Source organism: Crinia signifera, chromosome 11 (assembly GCF_055691185.1).
Source record: "Crinia signifera chromosome 11, ASM5569118v1, whole genome shotgun sequence".
NCBI lineage: Eukaryota > Metazoa > Chordata > Amphibia > Anura > Myobatrachidae > Crinia > Crinia signifera.
Window position 1 is genome coordinate 29,772,396 of NC_139227.1, and position 24,292 is coordinate 29,796,687.

Here is a 24,292-nt window from a genome sequence, read left to right on the forward strand (position 1 = left end):
TAAATGCCTCAATGCCCGCGATTTTTACATAGGAAACAATGTTAAATGGGCCACAGAGCCCTAATAGTCTCCCTGAAGTCTTAAATGGCCCCCACAATTTTTAACGCCACCCCACGATCAACGTGAACCCGAAGCGTGGCAAGCGCAGCGAGCCCGCGAGGGGCGGCGGTACACGTCCTCCGACCTTTTCATACCCCCACTATCCACGTCGGCATGGAGTTGAGAATAGAATAGTGTGGCGAGCGCAGCGAGCCACCGAGCCCGAAGCGTGGTGAGCGCAGCGAGCCCCGCGGATACCTGTGAAGCCCGCGAAGGGACGCGTTTACCTGTGAAGGTATCCGCGTCCGCTCGCCACGCTTCGGCTCGGTGGCTCGCTGCGCTCGCCACACTATTCTATTCTCAACTCCACGCAGACGTGGATAGTGGGGGTATGAAAAGGTCGGAGGACGCGTACCGCCACGCTTCGGGTTGACGTTGATCGTGGGGTGGCGTTAACAATTGTGGGGGCCATTTCAGACTTTAGGGTGACTATTTGGGCTCTGTGGCCCATTTAACATTGTTTCCTATGGAAAAATCGCGGGCATTGAGGCATTGAACACTAAAATCGCGTCCAATCTCACTTTTAACATTGATCCCTATGGGAAATCGCGGCCATCGCATCGCACCCGTTTTTTAGTGCATACGATGGTCGCGATGGTCGCCGTTCTAGGTAAAGAATACCGACATTCCTTACCGTCCCTGTGATATTGAATGATCGATCGCATCCTCCCCGATATTAGAGGTACAGTAGGTATCGGGGACTGAAATGACTTCAGTGTGAGACTAAATGGATCTTCTGTTTGGAGACGCTGCCTCCCAAGGGCCTTAATGGGACCCTTGGTATAAATTGCCTCACTCCTTAATTATTAATTGGTCTTGATCTATTTGTGTTTAATGATCCATTATGGTTTATACATGTTTTTATTATGGATTTAAGTTATTATGTGTATCTGCTATATTTATATATTTTCTTTTGATCCCACTGCTAAATGTCCCCATTGCATATTGAGACATTTCTAATATTTGTGCCGCTGGATCGTTAATGGTCTATATTATGTGAACGTATTATCATTTTGTACTCCTTCTAGGCTATGGATTCAGTGGTACTTTTGCTATAGATCTGCTAAAATTTTGATTGCCAAGTACCTGAGCTATTCAGTCTTTCCTCGCTGTACGTTGTTTATATAGATGCTATGGTGGCGGGGACCAGCTATGGGCGACGCATCATCCGACGAGACTGGCACCGGCGTGATGATGTCATTCCACCCACAACAGGAAGTGCTGCACCGCCCGCAGGTTGTGCACTGGGCGATATAAAAGTATGCGTTCAGCTGTATTGTTTTATGTCTGATGAAAATACACAATAAAGGGTATTGAAATGTTGCTATTAACCGATACTTCTATCAGTTCATTACACTTGGAGTGCCGCACCTTGTTTCCTACATATATACTTGTTTATATATATATATATATACACATACACACATATACTGCAATATACTGCAAATGCTTCCAAAATTAGTAGATGTAGTTCCACTTGCTGCCAACAGATAGCAGTATTTCGGAGCCATACTGACACTAGAGATAGATGGGAAAATTGCCAAGCAAACCTTTTATTGACCCTTTGAGCGCCAACGTTGCTGTGAGCTGTCCGCAGAATATCCGTTTAAAAATGGCAGCGCGATCACGGCGACTGGTTTTTTTTTTGGGTGCAATATTTAACTTTAATTGACTTAGCTGTATTTGTATTTATTTATACTAAAAGAACAATTGCTGTGCCTACCGCTGCATTCCATCCCGGTGGGCTCTTCATGCCCCCGTCCGGTACTATGATTGGCAATCGTGTTATTGGCTTGAATTATTAAGCAAAACAAACTAAAAAAGTTTGTACTAATATTATCTCATCTTCCAGGCTATAATTAGATACCAGGGATCTCAGGGGCAGATTTATTCATCTCGGTGAAGTGATAATCTGCCTGGTACTTTATCACCGGCCAATCAACTGTGCAGTTACAGGCTTGGTTTGAAAAATGACAGGTAGGAGCTGATTTGCCGGTGATAAAGTCCCAGACACTTTATCACCGAGCTTAATAAATCTGCCCCTCAGTGACAATCTCGTAGAAGATCAGTACAATAAATACATTGGGGATATTCTGGTTGGCTTACTCGGAAGCAAATTCGCAGCCTTGCGAGTCAACCAGAACCCGTCCTGCCAGATGCCCGGCATGCGAACGAATGTTTTACATGTGCGGAAACTCCCACATCTTTCGATGGCCACCAACCATGTGGTGTATGAACGCATATCAAATCTCTCCAGTCACTCAGATATGCGGGCACATTCGGGAGGAAATGGCCGGGCAGCTGACATCCGGTGATGTCACGGGGCGGTTACCACGGGAACGCCCCGTGTTTTCATGAGAACGGCCATGAAACCCTGGCATTCCCATTGGTGTGTACCCTGGCTGGCTGCGCGAAGCCAGGGTACACACCCATGAAATGTGGCTGCACATGCACCAAATATTGGTCCCCGTTCAAACGAACGTTCACTGCAAACGGTCCTGAATGAGGTCCATTATCCATTGAAAATGAATGACATCCGAGTCATGGGAAGACACTTGACCAAGTTAATTACTAAGAAAACAGACATAACATACAAAGCAAAGGCCTGGTTTGAAAACAAAGGCAACCGTTTCATTTTATTTCAAAAGAAAGCACACTTTGGCGATATCGCTCAGCCAGGTAGAAGTCAGCACTCATATCCATCACTGATATAGTCCAATTCTTGTCACCGTGAAAGAGACTTGCAGGTTTACATGCATGAATAAGATTCTCACATCTGTACAGAGCTAGAACATCAGTAGCTAATGGCAGCCTCATTTTCAAAACTTTTTTTTGAAATTCTTGGATAAATTAATAGTAAAAGGACAATTCTGTAAGTCTGGATCCCCCATTGGTAGAAGGGATGAAATATTCTGTACATGCTGCTCTTACATAAAAATCTACGTCCATCGCAGATTCATATTTTTTGACCGTCAGTCTCAAGGAATATGAACTTCCATTAATATTTTCTCGCACTGCAGGCTACAAGCTGAGATAGTTACACTGGATAACATAACCTTTACTAAACATTATAAGGGTATTACAAGTCCGCCAGGAGTTCTGTTACCATGACAACCCTTTCGGAGGTTGATTTTATATAGGACACTGAGGTCTGTGACTTGCAGTAACCTTATCCACAATAAAGGATTCGTGAATAATAATAATAATAAAATTTAAAAAAAAAAGAGTGATATCAACAATGACATCCTTAGTATCCAATTATAACAATGTCACACAATGTAACAGTATAAACATTACCCATATATTAGATATAATTAGACAATGGATAGTTATTAAGTGCATTATGTGCCCTGTTACCACAGTTGTGTATATGTAGGAATATCTGCTGTACTGAATATAAATATATATATATATATATATATATATATATATATATATATATTTATTAGTGGTCATTACTGTAACTGGCATCTTAATTGAAAGTAACAATAGTATATAAAACAGGGATAGTAGAGGCACTCCAGCTGCTGTGGAACTACACATCCCAGCAAGCCCCGCCCTAGTGTTGGTATTAGAACAGGCTAACACTGTGGCAGGGCATGCTGGGATGTGTAGTTCCACAGCAGGCAGAGAGTTACAAGTTGGCTACCCTTGGTATATAATATTGTAAACATTTTCTGCCCAATATAAATAAGTGTTCAGCTTCATATTAGTAAAATGCTGAGGCACTTCAATATGCAGACAGCAGGGTAGGGATCGTAAGTAATGCACAAATTGGACTGATTGTGTGTATAGTATGTAACAAAACATTGGGAGCAACACAATGGCATAGATCTATACAAGATGGCGGTAACAGGGAAACAATGCAGAAACACAGGCCACAATGTTCATAGCCAAAATCAGATGCAATGGTTTGTCTGTATCCCAAGCTACTGACACAGCCCTTGGCTGAGGGGATATATATATATTTATATTGAATACACCATACATTAACCATGGTATTTATTCAAGAAAGCTTTCTCTTCTGAAATCAAAGCCAAAACAATACACATACATTAATAACACAGTCAACAAGACAGCGACAAACTACTTTGTACAATTCTATCTGCAAAATAAAAACAAAAAAACATTTTTTACATTTTATAAATAAAAAGCAGGTCCCAGACCCGCTGCGTATGAACCATTTTTTTCTGTGTTTTTTTTTTAAATAGGTGAATGACGTAAATCCTATATACAAACATGGATTTGCAGGGCGCGAAAAAAAGGTGCAAAAGAGAAGTGACAATCGTTCTTGTTGCGCTTATGATCTTGTAAGTCCTTGTTACGCAGCGAAAGGTCAAAGCAGGATTTTTTTTTTTAAATGAGTCCAACCAATCAAATTGAATTAAAAAAAATACATAAAACATATGCATTTTTAAAATTTTCCCTCACACAGCATGAACACGTATGCAAATAAAATAAAATGTAAAAAAAAAAATCCACAAAAAGTTTTTTCTCTTTTTCTTTAGTTTCCTCGGTAGAACCTTCTTGCACCTAAAAAGTCTTTTGTATCCATTAACGAAATCACCTTGAAATTTCTGAAGCTGTATCAGGCCGCCTACGTTGATCCTCCCTACATAAAAAAACGACCTCTAAATTCAAAAACACAGATCGTAGGCCAAGAAGTTCCTTGTTCTACAGTTTTTCGATAAGCCAAAGAGGCCCTTGAGACCCGTGTCCTTCTTCAGTGATAGTAAGAAGTCACCAGGCTTCTGTGTAGCGAACATCCACCTCTTTAAGATTTGGAAGCTTTGCCTACGGGGACAAAAATACACAATCACCTATCACCGACGACTATTGGTCAACAAATAAGTCTTTTGAAAATTCACCTTTTGGTGAAACAATTTCACTAGTGATGCACGTTCTTGTACATTTAATGTCATGTTGAACGCAAGACAAAGGGCTAGATGTATCAAGCTTCCAAAAGAGATAAAATAGAAAGTGATAAACCAGCCTATCAGCTCCAGTCTGTCATTATTCAATTTTATATCATACTGCAAAAATTGTGGGCAATTAGAAAAGTAATCGTATAATAACATATTGGGCCCAGGGCCGGATTAAAGGTGGGGCAAAGGGGGTCAGTACCCCTCTAACTAGGCATCCCCTGTGGTTGGTGTGTATTTAATTTTTTTTTCTTTTTTAGCTAATGGTTTTGTGCATGGGAGTGGGGTAGTGCTGCAGCTTCACCTATCTGCCAACGTGATAATGATTAATGGTGCTGAGCATCGGGAGCCAAGGCACACTGACTGCACAGTGCAGTCAATTACTGGAAGTTGACTAAGTCCCATGCCACTTTACACAAGAGGGCAGAGGGGATTATTCTGATTCACTCGGCAAGGCACAATCACTCTCTAATGGACAAAACCATGTGCACTGCAGGTGGGGCTGATGTGCAGAGAGAGCTAGATTTGGGTGGGGGTGTACTTCAAACTCATATCTATATTGCAGTGTAAAAATAAAGCAGCCAGTATTTACCCTGCACAGAAACAATAAAACACCCAAATCTAACTCTCTCTGCACATGTTACATCAGCCCCACCTACAGTGCACATGGTTTTGTCCATTAGTGAGTGATTATGCCTTTCCGAGTGAATCAGAATATCCCCCAGAGGCTGAGAGGTTTGTGCTGAGCTCTGATTGGTGGAGCTCATTACATGCTTCTCAGGCCTATGGAGGACAGCAGCAGTAGCAGCCTAGTCATGGGAGGGTTTTTAATCAGATGCATCACTGAGCCTGTGAGGTCTCCTACAGAGTAAGGTGCAGAGGGACAAACACAGGCTTTTAATGTGGTATGTATGTATGTATGTGTATATATATATATATATATATATATACATATACATACATACATACATACATACATACATACACACACACACACACACACACACACACACACACACCCCGCTGCAGTTACCCATTAACCAAGTTTACACTGCCTTTACTCTGTGTTTTGACAGTCTAATAGTCTCCCCTGCAGTTTGCGGCCAGTAATGACAAGTGCAAGGGAGCCCCCCTGTCTAAAGTGCCCCGGGCCCCTCGAAGGCTTAATCTGGTACTGATTGGGCCTCAGTCAGACATGACCGCTAATTATAGAATTTGAAAATTGAGTGATTATCGAAGGCCTGTGCATGAGTGAGGGTGAATATCGACAGAAGATGCGTATGGATCGTAAATAGAATTTAACGGACAGGAAGCTGGCATTCGGGGGTGGAAACCTGCTGTTTCTGTGTGATTAATAAAAAACGCATGTGCGCCCAGGCATTTTTTGAGGAGGGTCTGTGATGTCATCGTTCCATGTCTAGGGGCGATAGCGTGCGTCGCTATCGCCCGGCGTTTAATATCCAGCACGGGCAGTGCCAGTGTTCTCACCGGAGACCACTGGCCCTGGCAGAACGCTCCATGTGTGTAGGCACCTTAAATAAGGCCCATTGTCCAGATCGGTTTACATGTTGGACAGATTTAGGCAACAAACTGTATCTGAAATATTTCTGTAACTTTTTCCATATACAAACATGTGGGTTATTAGAACGACCGTCTTTATAAAAATAAAGTATAAGTAAGCCACGCAGCTATGTAAGATATTTTACATGTACTGGAACTTTAAAACAAATTGATAATAGAAAATAACACCCACCCCAGTTAAAGCACACATTTAGGAGCTGGAGGCAGCGACATGTTATGCTATATTAGGGCGTGGGGACTGCGGGGCTATTTTTACAATAGCATACACTGGATACTCTATAAAGACGCTTAACGCCCAGCAAATGTTATATATGGAACAGAGTCTCCCACGCAGAAATAACATGTGGGTCACGCTGCTGGGTGTGTTTATAGCCAGGGAAGTATAGTGGGTGTGCTGGTGTAATTAGGCTCTTTTGAAGATTAAGGTCACTCTAGGCCTTTGCTGATTAACGTAAATCTGGTTAATTAATGTCCTACATCCCTTATTAGTAGACAAAGCCTGACAGCGCCTAGATGGTGCGCGGGGCTGGACGAACAGGTTCTGGATCATAGGTGACAAAGTGGAGCTAGATCTTAAAACATGAAAGCACTAATTTAGCATCGCACTGCGAGTCCTCTATGAATGCATTGGAATAATGCGGGGGGTGGTTTACACTGATCTGTAATGCGCTCTCTAAGGGCCTGATTCAGAACGGCTCAGCTCCTTTGCTGCCTAGCGAGCAGGTAAGCACCTCCTGCTGCCCCGGCGGCCACCTCCTCTCGCTGGCATACGAGGGGATGTGTACGCGAACACATCCCCTCGCATGAGTCCAAAGGGGAAATAAATAATTCGATGGTCGCCGACCATCGAATGTTTTCTTTCCCGTTCGGTAATAAAAGTCATATTCCCACCATGGCCATAACTGTGTGGAGTTTGTATATTCTCCCTGTACTTGCGTGGGTTTCCTCCGGGTACTCCGGTTTCCTCCCACAATCCACAAATATACTGGTAGGTTATATGGCTCCCAACAAATTAACCCTACAATGTCTGCGTGTGCATGTGGTAGGGAATATAGATTGTAAGCTCCACTGGGGCAGCGACTGATGTGAATGTGCAAATATTTTTCATGGGGACGCAGATTAAACGCTTGGGCGTTCCCTTGGGCGATATCCCTCGTTGCCACTCCACGCACGCACTGCTAGGTGCGAACCGGCTGGCGAATAACCAATTTGCCGTGTCCGCTAGCACGAAGTGGATGCACAAGCGCAGTTGCTAAACATTGTTCCCCTCTTCCGAACGCGCAGGGGAGTGAAGCAAACAGAATTAGGGCCTATATATGGAGACCAGAGACTAATATATACAGATGGATATGGCGACTCTCCAATAAAATCATGACATGTAGACAAGGTAAAAATGATCGGTCTTTTGTAGCATGCACAATGCTAGCCTCCAATTTCAGTGGTTTATGTAGATCAGTGACTTTGGATGGGACATTTATAAGAGCTTTGTGTGGCACATAACAAGTGACTATGATGTCTCTGTTTACCTTTAGATCCTCGTATGTGTCTGCCGACAGCTTCGTGCTGTTCATGTTTAAGCTGCAGAGGCTCTTCATAGCTACGTTTGGGAACAGAGAGGATTTAGAAACAAAGAATTCTGGACAATGACAGAAAGAACAGGGAAGATGTAAGAGATGTAGCAGGAGAGAAGGGAAAGAGAGAGGACGCTTACAGCTCAGTGCCAGCAGCCCAGCATCGGTGACAGGGGTTTCACACAGGTTGAGAACTTGCAGTGCAGTGAGGTGCTCGGACAAAACCCGCAGCCCAGCATCTCCAAACTGTGGAGGAACCAGAAACGCGTTAGTAATGTGAAACGTGAGAAGTTTGTAAGAATATGTTAATATTTTGTACAACACAATAATATATATTTGGATGTATATCAATGCTCAATGTCCTTGATGAAGGGGGAGATTTAGCACAGTTAGCTAAATTACCATCCAATCAGCTTCTAATGATAATTTTACTTTGTAAGGACGTCATACCTGAGTTGACCATAGGTTCAGTTGTTTGAGTGAAGGCAGCTTGATGAGTTGCTCAGCGCAGGCACTCGTTACATTAGTGAAGGCCAGACTGAGGTTTTCTAGGTTTCCAAAAGAGCCAGAGGTCAGCAGCCTGGCAAGGTCCGCATCCTGGAAGCAAGCAGAACTTTTTGAGAACAAGAACATCTACCATGTGCTAACAGGCAGACATCTGTATCATTGACTGCCAGTCATGTAGTAATGTAATGGCAGATATACTAACAAACAATGGTTTGGCGCCATTGTGGTAAACACTGACACAATGGTATAATAAAAAGGCCTTATGCATACTTTCAGTCTGCATGAATCTAAAAATGAAGTCTACAATCTCAGCGTCTCATATGAAGCAATATGCTCCGAATAACAGATGCTCAGATAAAGTAGCAAAATAAGTAATTGTTAGAAAAATAAAATCGAGTTTCTCCTATGGAGAAGCCATCTCCTGTAATTCCTCCCTTATATCACAACTGCTGATGGGAAAGTAGAAGGTGACAATATTTCCCTAAGTGCTGCAAGGAAGGAATTACCTCAGGGTTGCCATCAGAGACTATGCATGGAAAGCAGTACCTGATTGGACAGTGACCAATCAGGTGCAGTTTCCAGTGCACGTCAGCCATTGACAATAATCTGAATCTTGCCTGGTAATTGCTTCAGAACCCTCATTACTCAGAAATTAGAGGGAAACTCCATTTTTAGTGTAGCCATTGGTTAAGTCAGATACAATGAGTGTTATAACTCCAAAGGCTGGCTAAGATTAAGATGGCCGCCCACTCTTGGGCGAAGAAATCTAAAAGGACATTTGTCAAATGACGCAGGAATCATGGAAAAATGGGTAGAGACCTTATTATTTGTGTCACAGGCTAAAATAAGACTAAGGGGGATATTCGATGTGGGATCACGACTGACAGCCGTGACCCTGTCCCGTTCTCGGCCGGCTGGACACAGATTTGGCAGGCGGGATTGTCCCACCTGCCAAATGTTGAGAAGAGGGCGTGGCCGCGAGAAGCGGCTGGAAATTGTTGAGTTGCGCCCAGGAGCTTGTCACTTCCCGGCCATTCTCGGCAGAATGTGCCCAACTGCTTGTGAAGTCGGGCATGTTCTGCCAGATCCCTGTTCATGCTATAGGGGAAGACAGCATTGAATAGGGACCCGCCGCTATTTCCCCCCGTCGGGAATAGCGGCGGGAGATTGAATATCCCCCTAATTATAAAATAAACCCTGTGCACACTTACCGTAGACTTGGATGGCAGTGTTAGGCGGGTGGGTCCTCCTTTTCTTTGCTGTAATTACAGCAAACAAAACAGTTCATACAAAGCCAAATAAATCTTCTCTGGTAATGTTGTCATTATGTCTACAAGGTTTGATAACCTTGTCAGGAAATATTGTCACATATTGAATACACTAATACGGTGTCCATGTCGACATCTGTCAGCATAAAGCCCCCCAATAAAGTCAAAACTTATGTCGACTTTTTAACATGGCAATTTTTTTTCCATGTCGACCTAAATCATGTCAACCTTTTGCCTGTTATCCAATAATGGTCGACCTAGTGACTGTCAAACTTTTTTACTGTGGATCCAACGAACCACACCCCCTTTTACAGGGATAACTTGAAAACAAAGTTTGAAATTTCATTGTTCGTATGCAGGACTAAATGCCAACATTAAAGATTTAAAAAAAAAAACAGCAAAAAAAACCATGGAAAGTTTTTTTATACAAGTGACCTACTAAACTAAGAACTAGTGTTAATTGTGGAAGTAATCCTGTAAGCTGCTGAAGTTTGTGTTTTGGTATGTTGGTATGTTACACGGGACAAGGGTGGTCCTCGTATTATGCAATAGACGGGTGGTTCATGAGGTAAACACAGACGTGACTGCAGTCTCTCTGTGACTGGAAGAAAACTATGGATATTCCTGCATTTATTCATTAGTGACGGCAAAATTTAAAGGGTCTGTGTACAAAGCCTTGGTGAGAGAGAGAAAGAAACTACCAACCAATCAGTGGCTTATTTTTTCAAACACAGCCTGTAACGTGGCAGTTAGGAGCTGATACTTTATCTCAGTGTACTTAATCTTTTCTCCAAGTTTTAGTAAATAGATGCCTTACTGTGGATTAGTTAGTAGTGAAAATAATCTCTATATGTGTTTCTTAAATGTTGTGCTTTGATCACCTTGAATTTGGTGGGAAAGTGGTCACGATATTTCCACTCAGTCTCAATGCTTCCTAGCAAAGGCTTGTGGGTAAACCAAAGGCTGCTGAAATGCCTATTAAGCCAGAAACCCATTGGCGCTGAGCGTCAATTTTAATCAGTGGTTGGCTCTTGAGGGGGGCTGTCACAGTTTAAAATTCAAAGAGTGGAGCCGCACCAACTGTCAGCAAGTCAGTTTGGAATGGCAGTTGGGGCCAGTTGCTGTGGTTCCCATATTTGAAGTTTGAACCGTGCTGGGGATGCCAGTGATTTTAATGTTAATAAAGATGCTCTTGAACCAGAATTAAAAAACACAGAAGTGTTTGGCTGTGACTGGCATGCCCTTCTAACTGGTATATAGCTTGTAGCTCCCGATAGGCTCCCATAATATGGGCAATGAACATTAACAATAAACACCGGTGGGTATGAGGCCTTCATGTTTGCAATATTGTGTTTTGCTGCATAAATTCTGCAGTTGGTGAACAAGCCATGGTACACAAGCAGGACATCTATCCAGAGCATGCTATACGCATAGGTTTCCATAAATAGCTGAATGGCAGGCCTACATGCTCACAGCCTGGCCTATATGCTCACAGCCTGGCCTACATGCTCACAGCCTGGCCTACATGCTCACAGCCTGGACCTACCAGCTCCTTCAGCTCTCTCTGCCGGTCACACAGCTGCTCGTACATCCTCTTCCCCACATCCGTGCTCTCTAGCGTAGAGATGATCTGCAGTTGCGTGTCATTGTTCTCTATAATGTTGTATTCCAACATCAGACAAAGAATCTGAAAATAATGAAAGGTGGAATATAAAAAGGCCATCACTTGCAAGTTTTTAATTATCTTACTTGGGAGAATGATTGCCAACCCGTTGCCTCCCTGCCAGGGGCAAACCTAAGATTGCTGCCAGCCCATGAAGGGTGCAGAATTAATATGAATACAATATAGTCTGCTCCAAAGTGCATTATGTAATACAGCACATCAGATGTATGGAGGCCCAATTATGACACTAAAGTCCCATACACACTAGGCGATACTACTCCCTGTCGTTAATGTTGCGCACTCCCGAGCATCGTTAAAGAACCCCTCCCTGGTCATCCCTTCCGTCACTCACCTCGGAGCCATCATCAGCAAGTGTATATGCACGTCCAGGATTACGCCGGACATCCTGAAAATTAAGATTGGCGTCCGGGGGTGGTGTTCCCGGACTATACACTGTCTGAATAGGCAGCTACCAACTCCAGTCTTAATTAACGGACTGTCCGGAGTAATCCTGTACAGAAGGTGGTAACCCTAATCCTGCCCTTTATGCTGTATGTATTGGCCACTGGGCAGACTGTGGGGGAAAAGCGGGTTTCTGGGCAAAAGGAAACCCCTCCTGCATTTGCCTATGCCTGCAACACCCAGTTTGGGAACCGCCGTTCTGTACCTATTCCTTTTATCTGTCTATTCTCCCTTCCGTTCCTTCCTACAGTAGAGCTAAAATATACAGAGGGTACCGAAAACTTGCCAAACACACAATAAGTAGCGATCTGTGCTGTCATTAATGCAATGATACTTTACAAGTGCATAATGTGTTCTCCTACCTCCACCATGGTCTGGTTTCCTCGTAAGGTAAGTAACATACAGGGACCCAGTTTGTTTTCAGCCAGCGACAGCAGAAATTTTTTAGTCTTATAGCACGAGCCCATCAAAATGTGAACCTGAATGACAAGAAAAAGTATTATTATTAACCAAAAACCTAATTTATAGACAGCAGTTTGTCTCGTTATGACGTACCAAGATCTTAACATTCAATTATCATGCAACAAATTATAGTGAAGGTAATTATAAATGCAAACCTATTGTTGTGCCTAGTAAGGAAGTACTTTGGCGGTGAAGCCCATTGCTAGGTGCACATCTAGTAATTAACGCTTTGAGTGCCAGCCTCTCTGTGAGATGTGCAAAATATCCACTAAAAATCCCAGCGTCGCTCACATTTGTTATATAAATTCAAGTACAAAAGATGCTGTGTAAAAAAAAAATTTCACACCCGTTTTGACAAATTGACTTGGCATTCAAACGGTTAAAAGCATTCACAGGTCCTCATCAGCTCTAAACGGAGAGCTGAATTCAATGCGATGGCTGTACCAAAAGTGGCAGGTGGTTTAGGTCTGAAATTTACCCTTTTTGCGCCTCTCTGCACACTACTAATTCCTGGAGGAGTCTCACAAAAGCGGGGAGGAGGCAGCACAACTTGCTGTGCGCCAATTGAAGCAACATTTTTCTTTCATTATTTTTTGCCTGCGAAAAACTTTATGCAAAACATGTTTTTCTTCCAATACCGAGAAAGAGCCACATTCAGTTGTTACTAACGGCATATTAAAGGAATAAGGCTGTTACAATTATATATTATTTTTAAATGATGTTACATCCAACGGCGTTGAACATTGCAATTGATTTTTTTTTTTTAAGTTTCGTTTTTTGTTTTCATGATCCGCCTCTTAACCGAGTACGATCTGTGAAAAGCCTCCAGTAACACATAATACTATAAAGAAGCAACATTGGAACAAACACCAAGTAAAGTTAAAAACGTTATTAAGTGACATCAACTTCTAATTATATTGACTTTTGCAAGTTTTTTGGAGTCAATGTCAACACCAACTCAGATTATATTGTGCCCAATGATCATGCAGCAGTACCCCCAATCACATACAGGGGGAGCTAACACCTAGTGCTCCTCGGCACATATTAAGTGCACCAAGTGGGAGCCCTATACTGTTGCTCTCTGTGCAGCAGAGATTTGCAGATACAGCTGGTGGAGGGTCCTGCTCACACTTCTGCTTTGCTGTTTAACATGTACCTTTGTAAGAAGCTCCTTTATGAACACGGCCTCTGGTCATAAGGGCTTCTGGGGCTTGTAGTTCATAAACAGCTGGTTGCACATGCCTGCTGTACACAGTCAAAATATACAGCAGGCATGAGCCTGCCCAGCCACTGTTTAGGGATGTCTGCTGGATTGTCATGCAAATTAGGCAGCACGCATTGAGCAACTTTTGTATGATTCATTATGAGTAATTCTTAAGTCAAAACAAGGTAACAGTTTTCCCTTATCACTTATAAGATATATTTTTCTTCAAGTCTTCCTTAATCATTTGCTAAAAAATTGGTTATAATAGAGGACAGCACGGTCAGTCAGAATACATTCAGTATCTTGATCATCAAGTGATCTATACAAAGTGGAGAGATACAAAATGCCAACCAATCAGCTTCTGTCATTGTGCAAGCAAAGCGGGTAAATTTGGTTAGGAGCTCATTGGCTAGTACTTTATCTCTCTCTCTGAGCTTCGATAAACCTCTCTCCTAATTTCTGTGGTGCTGAGAAACAGGAAGTTCGGATGTGTGTGTGTGTGTGTGTGTGTGTGTGTGTGTGTGTGTGTGTGTAAGCACATCCTAACTTCCCGTTTCTCAGCCGAACAGATATTAGATCCTGGTCCCTTGGCTCTGGCCATCATATCTGCATGGTTAAAAATTGACATTTTTATTGTGAGCATTTATTGTGATATAAATCACCCATATAGCCATTCTGTGGTATACAACAATATTCAGGAGTAGAAAGCATGTAGTTATTCAAAGACATATATAATAATACATTACGTAACAGTTACAGTAACTAAGAAAGCACAGAGGATCTCAGTCAGTGGGGAACAAAATGGCTGCCTACACCGATATGGACAGCCATTTTGTTAAATAAACCATTGTTTAGGAAACTGCAACCTATGAAGTTACACAGACTTGTCATCATGAATAAACACTACGGCCCTGAGAACACGATCAAGATATTTGACAGCATTTTGTAGCGTTTCTGTTATGAGGGAAGCAACTTTCAGCTAACAGATATACGTGTCAGGTGGAGGATCAGATCACTAAACCGATAGGCTTGTACACAGCCATCAACACCCCTAAAGCCATAAAGAATATTTATAATGCACAAGGAGAAGGCAGATATTTAGTCCATAACATGCCCAGCTGTGACCAGGCTTTGCGCTCTTATCCTCCTCAGGATATAAATTCTTTTTTGGAGATGGAAACTTTAGTGAGTCTTGTGTTTCAAGTTATAGTTTGTGTGCGAGGACATGTGGTGTACGGTAAGGACCCATAAATTCTACAGGGAAACATTTATCAACATTCCTTACAAATCCAGGGGCTGGTATCGGTGATCTACAGCAGACCCGCTGCTTTATGCCAGACAGGACTCCGAGAAAAAGGTCTCTTATAGTCAAACTTTGAATATGTCTGGGAATATCGGAGCTGCCACAAGGCCCATTGTTTATCTCTCTACCCAGAATGCTTTGCAATGTCAGCTTTTGCAGAGGTCATTTGTGCACCAATGTACAGAAACAATTCTATCTATCTATCTATCTATCTATCTATCTATCTATCTATCTAGTGAATAAGGTCACTAGTTCTAAAGTTATCTTTTACACCTCATGGATATGCTGCATTTAGACCAGTAAAAGTACAAGGGACTGCACAGTGGCCCAGTGTTTAGTGCTAACATCTCTGTGAGAGGTGCAAAATATCTGCTAAAAGTGCCAGCGTCGCTCACATTTGTTATATAAATTAAAATAAAATAAAAATGCTGTGTAAAAAAAAATTATATTTCCTATATAAGGTAACCATTGCAGGTCATTATGACGAATAACAAAGTTTGCTAAGCAATTTTCACACCTATTTTGACAAATTCACTTGGCATTCCAAGGGCTAACATTGCTACGTCACCCATCTGTGTGGAGTTTGTACATTCTGCTTGTAGTTGTGTAAATTTCCTCTGAGTAATCCATTTTGTTAATACAGGAGATGAATCACATTTTAGAGAGAGAGATAAGTACCAACCAATCAGCTCTTAGCAGACACCTTCCATGGTGTGTTTCAAAAATGACAGTTAGGAGCAGAATGGTTGGCACTATATATTTTTTTTCTTCAAATTTTTAATCTTTAAATGTATTGTTTTAAGCTGATACATTGTGTACATTGCATACAGTGTTTGCATTGCCAGGTTTGCCATTTATGGCTGAATGTGTGTTTTTTTCCTCAGATGAGTAGGAAATTCTCCAGAAAGTCACCAGAAAAGATCTTTGTGTTCCAGGAATGATGAAATGAGCCTCCCCACCCCGACATTAGGCAACCCATGTAATATAAACTCACATTATTGCAGACACGTACCATACTGGCAAAAAGTTCTCCATCGTCATCGCAGGCAACCCCTCCGGGGCTGTATAGCTGGAACCAGCCGTCCTTTCCGGCTCGGACGCTCAGGAGACATGAGTGAACCTGCAGGTGGAGGGTTATAGGTTTCAGACATCGAAGCTATTTTTATAGAATAAAAAACAGATTTACAAAAACAAATAAAAAGCTGGATATTATGGCGGACTTCCAGATTGTTATTTCTTTTTAAGCCAGTTTCCTCGGTCCTCTAAGTGAGGACAGGATAAAAGCCGGCTCAAATGAAATGCAAAGACATCAGATTTTGTTGCATGCAATGTTTTCAAATCTCCTTTATTCTTGAATTTTATCAGCAAATCTTCATAAAAGGTCCCTCAAATAGCCCAAACATTTATTTTAATAATATGCTGAAAACTGTACTTTTATCCAGTGGAATCGGTGAGGAACTTCTTTCTCAGGATATTTTCTAAGAGAAGTGACCGGATTTCTTATAAAACGCCCCTACATCGCTCCATGTGTAGGGACCATAAACAACAGCGATGCGTGGCACCGTGTCTCTATCACCCGGCGATTAAAATAAAGCTTGCGGGATAAATCTAGTGAGATCGCGGTCAGGACCAGTGTTCTCACCGGACAACACTGTCCCTGACAGATTGCTCAGCACACACTGTTGGCACAGTGCTGTGTGCCTAGCGATCTGCATTGCTCATATTGCTTCAGCAGTGTCACCCCCGTGTGTAGGCCGCTTAGAGACGCTTTGAAGATTTGTACTCTTGATAAAAAGGTCACAATAAGAAAGCGATACTTTCCTTACTGCACAGATGTGTGCGAGCAGGAACATCAGCGCTTAGACCAATCTATATCTATCCACACTAACTGGAAGTATGGTGATCAATTGTGCAGGAAGGAACAAGAATAGCTTTCTACTAAAACAGGCTGATACGAAAACCTGGCCGGACGCAAAAGCTGACAGAAGACGTTACGGTAATTAACAATACTAGAAAATGATGCAACATGGCCTCTGCAACAGGAAATATTTCAGCATTCCCAACTAAGGTGACGTACATGAGGGCAGGAAATATGACTGATATGCTGACCCCCAGCTGTTATTCAATGGCTCTTACCATCAATTTTCAGAAAGTGACACGTAAAAATGATAACAATGTCATCTATGTACAGAGTACTTCAGCCAAGGTAGAACGGGTGGAAGTCAAATCACAGGGAGACACTTGTGTAATCGTGAGATGCAAACGTGACCCGCTTTTACAGTGCTACTCGTGGTATAGAATACAATGAAGGGTGTATGAAGATTTTGGTAGAGAAGAGTGTATGGACAGGTACATGTGGCAACGGTTGTGGTAAGACAGAGTTTGGTGGCAGATCACAGCAGGAGCCCTTTATGCTAAGGTATAGTTGGATGAAAATTACCTAAGGCCATGTGAGCAATATAAATAGCACCTGCCGCACCCGACTCACTTGCAATACCTGGGGGTACAGATTTCCAATAGCCTAAGTAAAATATTCTCCCTAAATTTCAGCCCCATATTACATAAAATACGCGGCGACCTTGCTAAATGGCTTCCAATGAAACTTACCTGGTTGGGTCGCATAAACGTTATCAAAATGAACATACTCCCCAGAATCCTTTATTTATTCCAGACCCTACCGATAACTCTCCCCCCGAAATTCCTCTCTACGCTACATAATATTGTCCGGGATTTTGTTTGGGGGGGAAGGAGGCCGAGATTCAAACACCAGACTCTATTTAGGAACAAGATGCAAGGCGGTAGACAACTCCCTTTGATCTCGGCATACTACCAAGCATCCCTGCTGAGCAGGGTCATGGAGTGGTCACGAGAATCAACAGAAAAGCAGTGGGTGATTATAGAATCTGACTCTACCGGGATGCACCTCAAATACATACCATGGTGTTCAGTAATGGGAAGAGTGGATCACCCGCTAGTAGGCCCAACATTGAAAATGTGGTCAAACCTAAGAGTGAAACGAAAACTCTCATCCACAGTATCCCCAATGACACCTATTGTCCGTAACCCTGGGTTCCCCCCTGGTTCCTCGGGACAGATGTCACCTTGGACGTCTGCCGGGATCACCAGAGTACACCATCTAATTTCCTCTGGGAAATATATACCTTTCGAGACGCTAGCAGAAAATACGGGCCTGAACAGGTCGGATTATTGGTTTTACCTCCAAACTCGACACTTCATCAAATCGCTAGGGGGTCTTCACGTACTGGGTAGGGTGCTTACACCGTTTGAGAAGATGTGTTCCCAAAAACAGCCCCCCACACACGTGATTTCTAACATCTATCAGCTTCTACTGTCTGCCCTAATGCCCCTTAAGCCGATATACCAGGAAGCCTGGGAGAAAGATTTTACCTCCAAAAATATCACAATTAATTGGGACAATGTCTTCCAGGCCACTAGCGCTTGCTCGGCTAGCCTTGAAGTAGTTGAGACCCAATTTAAACTACTGACGAGATGGTACCGCTGCCCAACTATCTTACATAAATTCTGTAGGGGTGTGTCCCCTATGTGCTGGAGATGCGGACAGGAAAAGGGTACTCTGATTCATATTTGGTGGGACTGCCGGTTAATCCTACCATTTTGGGATAATGTAAGGAAACTGGCCGCTGAAATTTTGGGTCATCCGGTCCCATCAGGCCCGGACTTTTGGCTCTTGTCGCACTCAGACATACCCATTTCCAAATATAAGAAATCGTTACTCAGACACATAAACAATGCGGCTAGAGCTGTGCTCCCGGTCCACTGGCGTTCGGATGCCCCCCCTACAATGTGGGAATGGTGCCAGCGAATGGACTTTTACATGGCAATGGACGATATATATTATTCCACCCCTGAGAAATTCTCTACATTTGCACATATATGGGACGCCTGGATAGAATTCAAATTGACTCCATCATATAAAAATCTGATACCTAGAAGCCCGGGTGCATCCACCTCGCTAGATGAGACCTGAGCACAGTCTGGTCACCTACTGGGCTGTATGTTCCTAAGACCCAACTGAAAGCCAGTCAGAAGATACAGACACCACACTGCAGACTCCGGACTCCCCCCCCCCCCCCCCCTCTTCCCTTCTTTTCTTCCTTCTCTTCTTTCTTCCTGGTCTTTATACCTCTTTTTGCTTATCTCGTTGTTAATATTCAAGACTATTTAAAGATTTAAATGTCATGACTGTGTAGAAAAGAGTGTTATTGATATATACTTGTTTTTGTGATGTAAAGACTCTCATCCACGTGTGCTGTTGATACGTTATGATGTTGCACTAATATGTCTCCCTTGACAATGTGACATATACTGTTTCTGTTATTGTGAGATGGATTACTTTCTGAAAATCTTTGAAAATAAAGAATTTATAAAAAAAAATAAATAGCACCTGCCAACTGATTGTAAATGCTACAGATAACATCGTAGCATTCCCCCACCCTCATTTTTACCTCTTCTTGCACCCACGCTCCCAGTTACATATAGCAGAATGTAACAATTCCACCTGAAAGTAGCCCAGAATACAGCATGCAGACTGCACTTAACAGTGATTTATTTATGGGGTCTCAGTAGAGCTGAAAACAAATCCCTGATAAACAGGTTGTTATCGGAAGGAACGTGCGGGGAGGTGACTGGTTTGTGAGGCACTGGCCAAAATCACAACCAGATGTACTGCACTGCCTACCCTTGCCGCATGTCCCTGGTCATCTTAACGCATAGCTCTGGAAACTTATTCCGTATTCTATGTAATGAGTAATGTATCAAGAAAAAAAGAGCGCTAATTGAATAGGGCCTTCCACCTTTTTACACACCTGGTGAATTACTGAATTCCCGACTTAAGGTTCAGATTGACATTGAACTAGTGTATCTCTCTTTGAGGCAGATGTATTAAGCCTTAACAAGAGATAAATACAAGGGTGATAAACGTCCAGCCAATCACCTGCTAACTGCCATGTTACAGGCTGTGTTTGCAAAAAGTCAGTAAGGAGCTGATTGGCTGGATGTTTATCTCTCTTTATCACACTTGCATTTATCTCTTGTTAAGGCTTCATAAATCTGCCCCTTTGAGTCTACATGAGTGTTTCTTAAGGACAGTGATCACATGACAGGCTTATCAGCTGACCTCACCCAGAGGATATTGTATTCTCTTAAGGGGTGAACACACAGAGCGATCCTTCTAAGCGATTTCGACTACATAGTCAAAATCGCTTAGAAGGTTAGAAAAAGAAAAAAAACACTGACAAGGTTAGACAAATCACCCTATGGGCGATAGCGATGCGCGGCCCCGCTTAAGTGAATGTCGCTTAGTAAAAAAGAGTTGCCAGGTAAGGAAATTTCAGCAGCAACCAATCACTGTTTAGCGAGCGGTGTTGAATCCCCCCCATAGTGCACGTGAGATACGACAGGAATTTGTTGTGAACACATACAAAGCCGCAGATGAGAGCGCCGAGAGGCAGAACGAGGACGTCTGTAATTTCATCTTTATATTACTTAATCCAGCTTGCAGGTAACAGAGACAATTAACAACTGGAATATAAGGCCAAAAGTAATGCGGAATGTTCTGTTCCCGAAGAAGAAAACAGTTTATTTTATATTCAGTTTATTTTACGCCTTAGTTATATTTTTGTGTAAGATCAGTTGATGCGGTCTGAGCCTCAGCATAAAGATAAAGGCGATAGGTTAGAGATAACGGCGATTGTGATGCCGTTTTGCGCTGATAGCTCTGCTGCTTATCTGTGCAGTGATGTAAGTTAATAACAGGCAGTTTTAATCAAATCTGCACTATAATAACCTCTAACACCACAAGTATTCCCATTCCTCACAACATCCGTGGTTCCCAGGGGCAATTCTTACCTCTTGCCTGGGATCCTCTGCAAATCTCTGAATGACGTATTTCAGCTCCCTGCATGGGCAAAATGAGAAAACAGACAGGTTGGTTAGAGGACGCATGTGCAGCCATCTTATCTGATGCAGGATTAGGATAAAGCGGTTTAAAAAAATAATATATAGTGCAAGACGTCTTCATACGGATTGTGTGTTTCATCATTGCCAAGTGCTGGATTCTACGGCATGAGAAAAAGTGCGCAGTCAGGATGTCGGGCATCAGAAGTTGACAAACGCAATGTCAACAACAGAAGCTCCATGCTGATGACGTCAATGTTATTAATGTAGACAATTGCCAAATGGCGACATTGACTGAATGTCATGCTTAAAGGGTTAGGGTTGCCGCTAAGGCTAGTGATAGAAGTAGATCAAAACGACCATGTCGACATGCTGACAAGATCCATATCGGTATGCCAAATATTGACATGATTAAGGCCAGAAACAGGAATCTGATGTTGACACAATAAATGCAGGCATTGATCATTTCTCATGTCGACACGGTGAATGTCAACAGTGTGCCAGCTTGGCAAATATGCCACACCCGGATAAATCCAGTATGTATCATCAGTGGAGCTTAGTTTCTAGGTGGTACAGGTTTGAGATTGGACATTCAATAGATGTGTGGGGTTGTCTTGCAGCATAATCAGCATATAGACTATGAATGCATTTTATTCCTAGGACGATACTTACTTTGTGAATGTTTCATGGGCTAGAGCTCTGCAACAAAAAGAAACACTTCTGTTACTGGTTAAAAAACAAAAAAATGCAAATACAGGAGCACTGAACAAGCTGTTTGCTGGACATTGTATTCGGCCACTGTATAATATAAACCCATTTAATTATTAGGGTGGCGGAGGCCTAGGGTTAGGTACCATTGATAGACATGACAGAAATCTTCTTTAACCTACACTGGGGTACGACAGCCCTTGGATTGGTTGGGTGATGGCGGCAGAAATGAGGGCACATAGCCATGTAATGCCACCCGTTTATTCCATTCAGATGCCTGCATCTGACCTCATGCGTTTGAACTGTATTCAGGGAATATTTTTGTTTTGTTTCGGAGAACCCAAGTGACTTAATTAATCCTTGGTCCCATCTCCAGTAATGAGAGTGACACAGCAATTAGCGGTCACTTTGTAAACGAGCTTGCATCATGCACTGGAGTAACACAATCCCGGGAGGGTTCACAACAGACAATTTTGGCCTCGTGACGTCAGCGTGTTTTTTTATGCCTATAACCTTAACACCTGCACTCACCGTGCGAGAGCTGGTCCGCGCGCCACGTAAGCCGCACCCTCGGGTATATTTGTTGGTAAATGGGACAATTACAACTGTTAATATCTATTCTCTATGGTGTGTACATTTTTGAACACAAATGCTCATTAGTCTGCTCCTGAAGGAGTACAGATGCTCCAAAGGTATCACAACAGATTCTCTTACAGCAAAACATGGACACGTGCTCTGTATGACATATACATACATATATAATATATATACATATAGCATTATATATCTGTATAACATGTGTAAAGGTGACCATGGGGGGCCCCATGATAATCATCTATTTGCAATAAGACTGCAGAGAGCAGTGTATGTTCTTGTATAGTAATTGGGTTTCAATCATTATTTGTAGAAACTTAGGGTCCGATTCAGGTTGGCTCAGTAATCTGTGAGACGCCGTCCGCCACCTGTCTGAAATGCCCACCCCCTTCCCCACCTCCGATTCCCCTCGGTAACATGCGAGGGAATGTGTAATAAAAACACATCCCTGCGCATGCCTCCAGAGCAGGACAAATCATTCGATGGTTGCAACCATCGAATGATTTTTCCTGCCTTCGCAAATAGAAGTCAGAGATATCTGATTTATTTGTGTGCGCCTGGACGAAGACGGGGTGGGCAGCTGACATCATGTAATATCACCCGCCCGTGGCAGGCATCGACCTGCCCTCATACCAATGGGAACCCCAACAAAACGCTGGGCGTTCGCCGCTGCCGCCCGCCCCCGGGCTCGCCCTGATGCTTGCGTACGGCTCGGTGACTAGGCAAGTCGCCAAAGCCATTCACAAAGGGGGGCTGAACATGCGCATAATAGACCATGCGCAGTCCCCCAAACCATCGGGAAGGGGCTGAAGTCGCTATATTGCGAGCCAACCAGAATGAACCCCTTAATCTTAACTAGCAAACCTGCGTAAGATATTAATTCAAATCATATTATGCAAAAATAAAAAAAAGCAATCAAACTGGGACAATTGGCGTTGGTGTATGGCCAGCTCAAAACTTCAAAAGATACAATCATAACTAAAGAATAACATATTCCAAAATATATATATATATATATATATATATATATATATATATATATATACATACATACATACATATATACAAAAAGAATCAGGGTGCGCTAAGGTAAATCATACAACTGATAATAATTCAAAAAGTACAAATATTTAATATAAAATGCCAAACAATGGATAAAGGTGAATGTCATGCAAAGTTACACCATTATATCACACAATAAGTTTTACAATCTGAAGAAAAGGGCCTTTTCTTCAGATTGTAAAACTTATTGTGTGATATAATGGTGTAACTTTGCATGACATTTACCTTTAGCCATTGTTTGGCATTTTATATTAAATATTTTTACTTTTTGAATTATTATCAGCTGTATGATTTACCTTAGCGCACCCTGATTCTTTTTGTATTTCTATCTGTCCTGGGTTCCAGCTAACAGGGGACCTTCAGAGGTGCTGCTTTGGGTTATTAGAGCGCGGTGTTGGGTACCTTTTGCTTTTTTCATATATATATATATATATATATATATATATATATATATATATATTTGAGTTAAAAAAAGAACTGTACACAGCCTAACAAAATCTTTAAACAACCCCCCCCCCCCCCCCCCAAAAAAAATAATTTTTTTAATAAATCATGAGTTATAACACACATTCGCACACAATGCTGTACTTACTCTTTAGGAAAAGGGATGGGTTGCAGTAAACTTGCCAGGGCTGGCCGCCAATCGTCATAGTCCGACCTGCAAGGCAAATACGAACGTGAGTCATTCTGCAAAGTAAATCAGCACAATCAATGCAACGTAGAAAAATTGGTTGGAATGTATGTGTATTATGTTGTCAAATATAGCTAATAGAAATGTCATTATACCTATATTTCATTGACATCACCTTTTCCTCATACCAAGCTGAACAAATTTATGCTGTTAATCTATTAGCCCTGACCGCCAGCACTTATCGTGGGTCTGGTTCATTAGCCGGACACCACTGGGGCTAATAGGGTACTGGCTTCAGGGTATTTAAGTTTCAGCTTA

The 24,292-nt window shown here is 42.4% G+C and overlaps 1 protein-coding gene across 4 annotated transcripts in view; it reads right to left on the bottom strand.

The window, feature by feature from the left end:
* Positions 1 to 4,086: 4,086 nt before the first annotated feature.
* CMIP (c-Maf inducing protein) overlaps positions 4,087 to 24,292 on the bottom strand; it is a 138,460-nt gene continuing 118,254 nt past the window's right edge. For 2 of the 4 annotated variants that reach the window (XM_083164909.1, XM_083164911.1), the window contains 11 exons: positions 23,936 to 24,001; positions 21,652 to 21,678; positions 20,932 to 20,980; positions 16,037 to 16,162; positions 12,436 to 12,552; positions 11,495 to 11,635; positions 9,892 to 9,939; positions 8,624 to 8,770; positions 8,314 to 8,419; positions 8,129 to 8,199; positions 4,087 to 4,893 (listed from right to left, as the gene is read on the bottom strand). In XM_083164909.1, the coding sequence (XP_083021035.1) occupies positions 4,840 to 4,893; positions 8,129 to 8,199; positions 8,314 to 8,419; positions 8,624 to 8,770; positions 9,892 to 9,939; positions 11,495 to 11,635; positions 12,436 to 12,552; positions 16,037 to 16,162; positions 20,932 to 20,980; positions 21,652 to 21,678; positions 23,936 to 24,001 (952 nt within the window). In that variant the 3' untranslated portion in view covers positions 4,087 to 4,839. The remainder of the gene's footprint in view (positions 4,894 to 8,128; positions 8,200 to 8,313; positions 8,420 to 8,623; positions 8,771 to 9,891; positions 9,940 to 11,494; positions 11,636 to 12,435; positions 12,553 to 16,036; positions 16,163 to 20,931; positions 20,981 to 21,651; positions 21,679 to 23,935; positions 24,002 to 24,292) is intronic. The other 2 variants (XM_083164910.1, XM_083164912.1) reach the window with 1 other exon arrangement.